This window comes from Notothenia rossii (genome assembly GCF_949606895.1).
Source record: "Notothenia rossii genome assembly, chromosome: 5".
NCBI lineage: Eukaryota > Metazoa > Chordata > Actinopteri > Perciformes > Nototheniidae > Notothenia > Notothenia rossii.
In genome coordinates, this window is record NC_136903.1 from 50,875,645 (window position 1) to 50,886,575 (window position 10,931).

General features: G+C 44.9%; 1 protein-coding gene across 1 annotated transcript; it reads left to right on the forward strand.

The window, feature by feature from the left end:
* Window positions 1-816: 816 nt before the first annotated feature.
* Window positions 817-9,596, forward strand: LOC307039103 (general transcription factor II-I repeat domain-containing protein 2-like). The gene is made up of 2 exons (XM_079680902.1): window positions 817-6,263; window positions 6,456-9,596. The coding sequence occupies exon 1, from the start codon at window positions 4,823-4,825 to the stop codon at window positions 5,729-5,731; it is 909 nt and encodes a 302-aa protein (XP_079537028.1). The 5' UTR covers window positions 817-4,822; the 3' UTR covers window positions 5,732-6,263; window positions 6,456-9,596.
* Window positions 9,597-10,931: the final 1,335 nt, after the last annotated feature.

The window sequence follows — 10,931 nt, forward strand, 5'->3', positions numbered from 1 at the left end:
CAATATGGCCAGACAGTCCGAAGTGATTAAAAGGCAGCAAACAGACCTCAGAGGAGGGGGTAGAATGGACATTGATGCAGTAACAAAAGGCAGAAGACAAAACCCATTCACCCAAAAGTCCCCTCATCAACCAATGCACCCATCAACAAAACCACAGCCATCATCTGATCGCCAGTCATGCAACAGATGTGGAAAGTCCCCTGGTCATGCAAATGCACAGTGCCCAGCCAGAGAGGTGACATGTCATGCATGTGGAAAGAGAGGTCATTACAGTAAAGTATGTAAATCTACCCTACCCCTACATGCTGTAGAAACAGAAAGTTGCTATGGTGATGACAATGACACTCCCTTGTTCCTAGGCTCAGTAGATGCAGGTTTAGACCCATGGTATGCTGATTTGACTATAAGGGACCATAAGGTCAGGTTTAAGATAGACACAGGAGCTGATGTCTCAGTTATTCCAGCCCAGACCTACTATGCCATTGCTGAGAGCAACACACAGTTAGCTAAGCCTGACAGACCACTATTTGGCCCAGGTCGCATGCTTCTATCTGTTTTAGGCAGATACAGAGAGTCACTATGCAAAGGAGAGCAGGTGATACAGGAGGATGTTTACGTTGTCAATGACTTAAACGTAGCCTTGTTAAGCAGACCAGCAAGTGTAAAGCTTAAACTAGTCTACAGAGTAGACAGCATAGACAAGTCAGAGATGGAAGAGTCCTTCCCAAAGTTGTGTCAGGGTTTAGGTATGATGCAGCAGCCATACACTATTAAACTCAGGCCAGATGCTATTCCCTATTCCCTGGCCACACCTAGACGGGTCCCCATCCCTTTACTCGACAAATTGAAAGAGGAGCTCAAAAAAATGGAGGACATTGGGGTCATCTCCAGAGTTGAAGAGCCGACCGACTGGTGTTCGAGCATGGTTCAGGTGCCTACAAAGACTGGCTCAGTGCGCATCTGCGTCGACCTCACCCGCCTCAACGAAGCAGTTCGCAGAGAGAAATACATATTGCCTTCAGTTGAGCAGACAATTGGATCTCTGGCAGGAGCCCAGATCTTCAGCAAGTTAGATGCCAACAGAGGATTTTGGCAGATTCCATTATCCCCCGAGTCGTCACTGTACACAACGTTCATAACTCCCTTTGGGCACTTTTAATTTAACAGACTGCCCTTTGGAATAGCGTCAGCCCCAGAACATTTTCAGCGGCGCATGTCTATGATTATCGACGGGCTGCAGGGGGTTGTATGTCACATGGATGATGTCCTCATCTGGGGGAGAGATCAACAGCAGCACGACATCAGACTACACACTGTCCTCAACAAGCTCCAAGACGCCAGGGTCACACTAAACATGGAGAAGTGTGAGCTAAGCAAATGTGAAGTCAAGTTCCTAGGTCTAATTCTGTCAGCTGACGGTGTGCAGCCAGACCCAAACAAGGTAAAGGCTGTCATGTCCATGAGAGAGCCGTCCAACACAGGAGAGGTTCGCAGTTTCCTGGGAATGTTAAACCAGCTGGGAAAATACATTCCAGGTCTAGCCGAAAAGGACAAGCCGCTGAGACCTTCTCTCAAAGAAGTATCAGTGGGTCTGGGGCTGTGCACAACAGAAAGCGTTTGAACCAGCTGAAAAATGATCTCACATCAACTCCAGTGCTGACACTTTACGACCCCAACACAGAGCTGAAACTGTCTGCGGATGCCTCTTCCTACGGACTGGGTGCGGTCCTCCTACAGAAGGAAGGAGAGCAGTGGAAACCAGTCGCGTACGCATCGCGCTCTATGACAGAGACAGAACAGAGGTACGCCCAGGTGGAGAAGGAGGCGCTAGGATTGACATGGGGGTGCGAGCGTTTTAGAGACTTCCTAATTGGGAGACATTTTGCCATGGAAACTGACCACCAGCCACTTGTCAGCCTGCTAGGTCACCAGGCACTAACTGAGCTTCCTCCCAGGATCCAGCGGTTTTGACTCAGACTCATGAGGTACAGTTACACAATCTCACACACACCTGGCAAAGCCCTGTTTACAGCCGACACTCTCACGCTCACCTGTCAGTCAAAACTCAAGTTCAAAACTGACAGAGAACGACTTAATGGAAGACACAAACATCTATGTGGATGAAATCATCAATAGCATGCCCGCCAGCTCAACATAAATGGCACAACTGAGAGAGCGACTGCAGGAAGACAGTGTTTGCTCGGAGGTCATGTCATACTGTCAGAGAGGATGGCCAGCTCACAGGTCCAGTTAAAGCTTGCTGGCCTGATAGAGCTGTACTTACTGTACATAATGGACTACTGCTCATGGGCTCCAGATTTGTCATTCCCACAGCGATGCGCAACACTATCCTCGATGCACTGCACGAGGGACATCAGGGGATGACCAGGTGCAGAGAGCGGGCCAGAGAGACGGTATGGTGGCCTGGCTTGAGCGGCCAACTAAACGAGCTGGTGAGAAATTGCAAAACATGCATCAAAGAGCGTGGCAATCCTGTGGAGCCATTAATGTCCAGTGAGCTCCCAGAGAGACCATGGCAAAAAGTAGGTTCTGATTTATTCACACTCAACCATGATAACTACCTAGTAGTAGTGGACTACTACTCTAGGTATTTAGAGATTGCCAAACTAACTCCCACACGATCTCAGGATGTTATTGTGCATCTCAAATCAATATTCTCTAGACATGGGGTCCCAGAGAATTTTTTTAGTGACAATGGCCCCCAGTACTCCAGTCAACAGTTCAAGGACTTTGCAGTAGCCTACGGGTTCAAACATGTCACTAGTAGCCCTATGTTCGCTCAGAGTAACGGGGAGGCGGAACGTCACGTTCAGACTGTGAAACAGCTGCTAAAGAAAGCTAAGGATTCGTATCTGGCTCTGTTGGCCTAGAGCTACACCACTTGCTAATGGCTACAGTCCTGCCCAGCTCCTCATGGGCAGGAGACTGCGCACTCCAGTGCCCCAGCATCCCTCTCTACTCACCCCAGATCTTCCAGACAGCACTGTTGTGGCAGCTAAAGAAAGGGAGAGGAGGGTGAAGGACACTGCAAATTTCAACAAAAGGAGAGAGATCTAAGTCAGCTCACACCAGGTCAGCCAGTGAGGATTACAGATACAAAGTCTCAAGGCACAGTGGTTTCGTCGCACTCAGCTCCACGTTCCTACATAGTGGATGGGCCTTCAGGCACCATCAGGCGGAACAGACACCATCTTGTCCCTTTTCCAGAGACTGTACCACACACACCTCACACTCCAACACCCAGCACACCACCCCAACCAGGTGAGCCTACACTGGGTTCTCCAGAACGCCCCGAGTCACCAACACAGACTCCCAAGGGGCACACACCTGTCTGTACACACACACACGGCCCTACCACTAGGTATGGCAGAGTGGTGGTAAAACCTCACAGACTGGACTTGTGAACTGGGGGGGGGGAGACAAATGAATGTGAAAAAAAAGACGATGTGAAAAGGGAAGAATGTTGAATAATTTTTTGTTTTGATGTTTAGATCACTTATGCTCACAAAGATATTGCCTGACTCAGTGGTTGTTTTTGTTATTTTTCATGAGAAGCCTTAAGAGTGCCATGTTCTATTTTTGAGTAAATAGCTATGTGATTGTGCAGAAAGAAGTGTGATGACATGTTCTGAGGTTCTTGCAGAGTTTTCAGTTTATCACCTGATTTTGCATTTTCTGAGTCACAGTATATAAATGTGACGGTCTGTTCTGTTTTCTTAAGAAAGGGAGATGTGGTGTTAGCTGTTATGCTTTTATTGTGATAGAGCTAACAGGATGTATGAGACCGGATGTGGTCACAACTGGTCATGCTACTACCAAATGACATGGAGAGTACAAGCCTGAATAAAGTAACCACCATGCTCTAAACCAGGGTTCCCCAGACTACGGCCCGCGGGCCGCATACGGCCCGCCACGCCCCTTTGACCGGCCCTCCACCTCTCTGCACCTCACCATTTGAACTGGCCCAAAGAAGAAGAGAAAAAAAAAAAAAAAATTCTAAGATATTTTTTAAAATATTTTATTTTAGTTGTCCAACTTGTTTTGTGAAATAATAACATGACTCTCCAAACGAGGGCGGTAATCGCTGTTCATTCCGTCACCTGAGATTAGAACTCGAGGCCGTCAGTATGTAGTGGCCAGAGCGGCTCTGGTAGTGGCCATGAGCCAAACAGTGGAACTGTCAATCAGATCGCCAGCGCCTCTATCACGCTTTAAAAGCAACGTTATGTAACGTTCTGGTTGACATCTGTTACATTTGCATCTTGTTTTTTTAACACTAAAATATTTTTTTATTAACCATTTATATTTTATATAATTTAATATGTGTGTCTGTATTATTTATATGACGTATGTTTATGACCGAATTTCCGCCACCTTACAAGCTGATCGAAGTCATGCGCAGAAAATATTATGCTACAGTTGAACAGCAGTGTAATGGCGTGCAGTAAAGTGAGGAAAATTGACAGAGTGTCGGGTTTTTAAAGAACAATGGACCAAGGATTATTTTTTTGTTCCATGGAAGGACCGTGCCATTTGTATTATATGTAAAGAAAATGTGGCCGTGTTTAAAGAATTCAACCTTCGCCGCCATCACGAAACCCGGCACAGAGAGTATGCTAGCTTGAGCGGGCTAGCGAGAGATGATAAGGTTCGGCGTCTGAAAGGCGGACTAGCTGTTCAACAGGATGCCTTCCTTCGTCAATCCCAGGTCAACCTGGCTGCTGTCCGAGCTAGCTACAAAGTAGCTAACCTACTGGCTACCCACGGCAAGCCGTTCACAGACGGAGAATTCGGGAAGGCCATGATGCTGGCTGTGGCCGAGGAGGTGTGTCCCGAGAAGACAGATGCCTTCCGTGGGGTGAGTCTCTCAGCACAAACGATGACGAGACGAATTGAGGAGATGGGGGGAAACGTGTTTGACCAACTGAGAGAGAGAGCCGCAGAATTCAAGTGTTTTGCTTTAGCCATGGATGAAAGTAATGACGTACAGGACACGGCACAACTGTTGATTTTTATTCGTGGAGTCAACACACGTTTTGAAGTGTCAGAGGAGCTGGCATCACTGAGAAGCCTAAAAGGCACAACAACTGGAGAAGACCTTTTTGTCGAAGTGTGCAAAACAATGGGCGAACTTGGTCTGCAATGGGCTAATTTTGCCAGTGTCACTACAGATGGTGCGCCTAGCATGGTCGGATCTACGAGGGGTCTAGTAGGGCGCTTGAACGGCGAGTTCGAGGAACGAGGTCTCGCCCCACCGATTCAAGTCCACTGCCTGATTCACCAGCAAGCGCTGTGCTGCAAAGTTTTGAAGTGGGCGTCTGTGATGAAGGTGGTTGTGCACTGTGTCAACTACATCCGGAAAAATGGGCTGAAACACAGGCAGTTCCAGGCCTTTCTCTCCGAGCTGGGGTCTGCTCACCAGGATGTGCTGTACTACACCGAAATCCGGTGGTTAAGTCGAGGCAAAGTATTGCGCCGTGTCTACGACCTGCTGCCCGAAATCAACACCTTCCTCCAGTCTAAAGGTGAAACGGTACGGGAGCTGACCGACCCGGAGTGGAAATGGGACCTCGCGTTTTTAACTGATGTGACTGAACTGTTGAACCACCTCAACCTACAGCTCCAAGGCAAAGGGAATCTCATCAGCGACATGTATTCCCACATAAAAGCATTCGAGGTCAAACTGCAGCTCCTTGTGCGACAGGTTTAAAAGCTGGACTTCACACATCTCCCTGCCACCCAAAGCTACTGCGCCGAGAAACCAGCCGCCCCTTTCCCAGTCGCGAAGTGCAAAGATGCCCTGGAGATGCTGCAGCGAGAGTTCAGTGTGCGCTTCCGCGAGCTTCATGTCAACAACAAAGACATAAGTCTGTTCCAGAACCCCTTTGCTGCTGACATTGACGACGCACTTCCCTCTCTTCAGTTTGAACTAGCCGAGCTGCAGAATTGTGATGTCCTTAAAGACGCATTCAAGCCTGACCACCTCCTTGAGTTCTATGCTGAGCTACCAGAGGGCACTTACCCAAACATTAAACAAAATGCTCTGAAGATGTGTACCGTTTTTGGCAGCACCTACACCTGCGAGCAGACGTTTTCCCGCATGAAGCAAATAAAAAATCCAACGAGGAACAGACTCTCAGATGAACATTTGCATCAAACTTTGAGACTGGCAACCACTAGGCTACACCCAGACATCGGACTTCTCACCAGCCAGAAGCAAGCACACAGGTCACACTGATATGGTAAATATACTGATTTTAACCATTACAATTTTATATGGCTGTAAACATGAACTATGATTTTTTGATGAAATATGATTAATGAATTTTAATGAATAATGCTACACTGTATTTGTAAAATCACATCACAAGGAACAACAGGCAGCACATTTATGTAATTTACTGAATGTGTCCAATGTCATCCCTTTATGCCAGGTTTCCAGGCAGCAAGAGAGGGGACTGCAACTGCTGACCTCAAAGATCACTGCCCATCCATCCTTCCTTCCACCCTGGCTACAAGTACCAATTCAGTTCACCTACTGCACATATTGCTGACTTCCCATTCTGTTACTCTCTTCTAGTTTAACCTGCCGAGGGTTTACTGCTCAGTCTCTCCTCCCAATCTCTTCTCTCAGCATCTGCCTCTCCATCGTTGTCTCTCTCTCTCCTCTCTCTCTCCTCTCTCTCTCCTCTTTCTCCTCTTTATGCACTGCCCCTCATCTCAATCTCCTATTTCAAAGGGATGATAATTGTGCTGTAAAAGTGTTTGGGTGCTCATTGCATTTTCACCTTGAACAAAAAAAATCTCACCTGAATATACAAATAAGAGTTGGTTAGTTGATATATTGTTCACCAAGTTTCTTGTCTTGATGATTTCTCATCTCACTGTAATATAGGCCTACCATTTATATTGTATCACTCATAAACTGTCAATCACCATGTTTTTCTAACCTTTCCTTGCTATTTTTACATGGTTGTTATTAGAAAATAAAAGGAATACCTGTGGTATTTCAAATTGAAAAACATGTGAAGTACTCACTTCTTTTGCAAATCACTTGTAATGATGAACTATTTTGTGCTAGAAATTATGGCTATAACAGGCAGTGGCCTAGTATACAGCCCACATGATCGATCCCGGCCCCTCATCACAGTCAGGAACGATAATGTGGCCCCCAGAGAAAAAAGTTTGGGGACCCCTGCTGTAAAACATGGACACTGGGGGACTGGGTTCATCAATACAAGGTGCCAATGATGGTAATGAGTTTCACCCTTGGATGTGACACTGTCTTAACAGATGCTTGGAAAGGTTATGCAAAATATTTGTTTCACTGTACTAAGTGTAGATATATTGTTGGTAGAGCAAAGGCGTCTTGGTAACCTCAGTAATGTCTGCATTTCAGTAAGGGTCCAGCTCCAGGGGCCCGCTACTGTTTCTGCTGGTCATCAGATAAGATATATTGAAAACCCAAATAAAACACAGACCACATTAGTGATTGTTGTATTGCAGTCAATGCAATCCAAGGATTCAGGGACAATGACACAATTAAGATATACTGTAGGTTCTTTGACAAAGCTGGGCCAGTTGTTCCTTGTACGGTGGCTCTGCAGGTCAAAACACATAAGGGGCAGGAATCATTGTTCCAATATGTACCGAGCTCTTTTGGTTTGACCAACCTAGTGTTTTCTCTTTTGCTGATGTGTTTTTGCTGTCAAAATCATAGCATTAACGGCGTTAATTAATTTTTTGAATGAATTGCGTTAAAATATTTAACGCATTTAACGCATGTGCAGAATGGCCCGCCCCATACATCCCACCAGTGGCAGCGCCAGGGTATGGCTGGGGTAGGCTACACCCATACCAAGAAATGGCTTAGCCCCACCATGACAAATTATGTTAAAGTAAGCAAAATAAAGTCCGCCAACTCGCGCCGAGAATTGCACAGACAGCAGTTAGTAAGATTGATTTCAGTAGCCACTTGTCTGGAAATACCGAAGACCAGAAACGGTTTCGAAAACTTTTGTCACTTAGTGATCGTCTTCTCAATAGTACATCTTTGATAATTTCTTCTGGCCAATCAGAATCAAGATAACAGCGTGGTGTTGTTGCAGGAAGTCCCGATGGGGAATACTTTTGCTGTACAGGGGTGCACATAACTGGTACGCAGGTTATCTGCGTAATCTGAAATGCGTACCTTCACTTGTGTCACAAAGCACATTTGCGTACCGACATACTTGTGAAACTTTTCCAGAAGGCGGTTAGATCACCGGACGACAGAGTCAGTCTCCGTGTGCACAGAAAGGGCTGCTGTTAACGTCGGTCTGTACAACGGAATTGTGCCAAAACTACGCCAACCGGCTGCGGAGGGAGACTCCCCCCCTTCACTGGAGAACTGCGCTAAAACAGCTGATCACAACGTTCACACTCTGTGGTCACGAAGTACTCCACTAGCACCCCCCCGTCGACTTTCCTGAAGTACTCCCCCGTTGATAGAAATCAACACGTAATGAATTAAGACCCCACGGTTTGATGATTGATAGGTGTGTGGGCTGTCTTTCATTTTGACACACAGAGAAATGTTATAATAAACATACTTATATTGTATGTTAAATGGATATATCCGCCTTCTTTCATTTATCTTTCCATTCCCACAACAATATACATAAAGAAATGGCATATTTTGGACATGGTTCAAATGGTGATTAATCATGATTAATACATTTTTAAGCTGTGATTAATCTGATTAATAAAAATTGTAAAAGTTTGACAGCCCTAGTTTTTTTCTTTTTATTATTTTGTGTTTTGTGAATTATTTTGTAAAAGGTTTTTGTGTTTTGTGAAATTGCATCTGTGCTTGCTAAAATGTTTAATGTTTAGTGAAATTTCATTGTGTTTTATGACCAATTTTGTGAAGTGTGTTTTGTCAAAGGTCGTTGTGTTTTCCGAAAGGTTTCGTTGATGTAAAAACGTCATCATGTTTTACTCAAAGTCGTGTTTTTGAAGAAAATATTTTTCTGAGTTCTTAGAGGCCAATAGGCTTAGAGGTTTTTTGTGTTCTAAAATGTGGTGTATAGTGAATATTTTTGTGGTTCCTGAAATGTTGTTGTGTTTTGAAAAAAATGGTGTGCGTATTAAATGTTTTTGTGTTTTGTAAAATGTTGTGTTTTGAAACTCAGGGCCATGCTCTACTCCTTGGTATTTGCAACTGCATTAAGGAACACATTAGTTAAATGATCTGCATACTGTCAAACAGGCGTCTTCAAACTTTATCACATCATGGCCACTTCACACAGTTTTACTGGGGGTTTTCCATTACAGCACATATTCAATTCAGCTGCTGTTGCTGCACATCACTCTTCTTTGTAAACCTCATTTGATTTACTGTATATGATACACACACACACACACACACACACACACACACACACACACACACACACACACACACACACACACACACACACACACACACACACACCAGCTTGGGGAAGATGACATGTGACAGTTGGTGGATGATTTGTGTGCTTGCGGAGCCCAAATGAAAATGAATAGGACGGCAGGGAGCACAGCGCGGACAGACAGGGGAGAGATGCTTGGGTGGGGGCTAAAACATTGATGGGGGAGGGGATGCTGATGAGTGTGTCCCTGGTAACTAAATGCCAAGAAGACGGGGAGGGGGTTCCAGAGTGGGGAGGGGGCTGCTCCCCAAACACCGCCGAGGGGTGGCGGTGTTTGGGGCAACGAGGACGGCTGCGGCTGCTCCGCCTCCGTGGGCGAGGCGGGCAAAGCCGGCGAGTCGGGCGTTAGTGCACGACAGTGGCCGCGGGTAACGTAATGTCCCTATGATCTGAACTGTTATTACCTGCAGTAGATGCAGTGTTGCTGCTGGCGATAAGGGCTGGTTGTTTTGACCATTTTCTGATGTCCATCACTGACTGCTGACCTTGCAGATGACGAACGCGTAGCGGAACAGGTCACGCGCACCTGACATAACGTTACTTACCGTTTAAATTGACCAAATAAATGCAGCAGACAATGTTATTTAAACACAATTACAATTTATTTTATTTCAATTCTTCTTCTTATTATTATTTTTACTACTATTATTATCATTGTTATTATTATTATTATTATAATTATTATATATGTAATATTTTTCACTTTTCTTTTTTTTTCACTTTTCATTTTTCAAATGAGAGTGCATAAAAGCTCAACTGATGGTGCAATGCACCCTTATGCACCCCCGTAGATCCGGGCCTGCAATAATTAAACAACATCTTGCATTTCTTTTCACAAAATACGTCTCCCTGCAGTATCAATAGTAATTCGGCTGACTTTTATATTTGATCCAATTGGTAGATAGGTTATATTTACACCATAACGGTGCACAGCTGATAGAAAAGGATTTGTAGTTTTTAAAGATATTAGTGATTTTCTTTGAATATAAGAACGTAAATACTGAGTTGAGAGAATAGTCAGGGGATTTGGGTGATGGGAGACACATATGGAATCACAATTTCAATAGCTTACCATTAAATGACGGATATACCTTTCTGTCTGTGATATTTTACAAATCAGATATTAATGTGTAGAAGTAAAACATGAGAAAGGTGGAAGGTGCAAATCTCATTTCGGCAAACATTTCAGGGCTTTGTGGACTTAATCCATGACAAACCGGAGTTGAGACCAGGAGGCGGAGTCGCAGTCTTACACGCTTCTCTGCGCTCTCTCCTAGGCAGTCATCCATAGGAATCCCGAACCCAATAAAATACCCAATATTAACGGTGTGTGTGTCTGCCCAAGGACAATTTAAGGTAAAACCTAATAGAGGTGTCGTACATAATAACCTACTAAAAGTAAATGTAACAACTACTACAGTGCAACAAAACAGGAAGATTAAATGTGGTCTCTTA

Coding starts and splice junctions, on each gene's coding strand:
- LOC307039103 (XM_079680902.1), top strand. CDS start 4,823: ATGATGCTGGCTGTGGCCGAGGAGGTGTGTCCCGAGAAGACAGATGCC.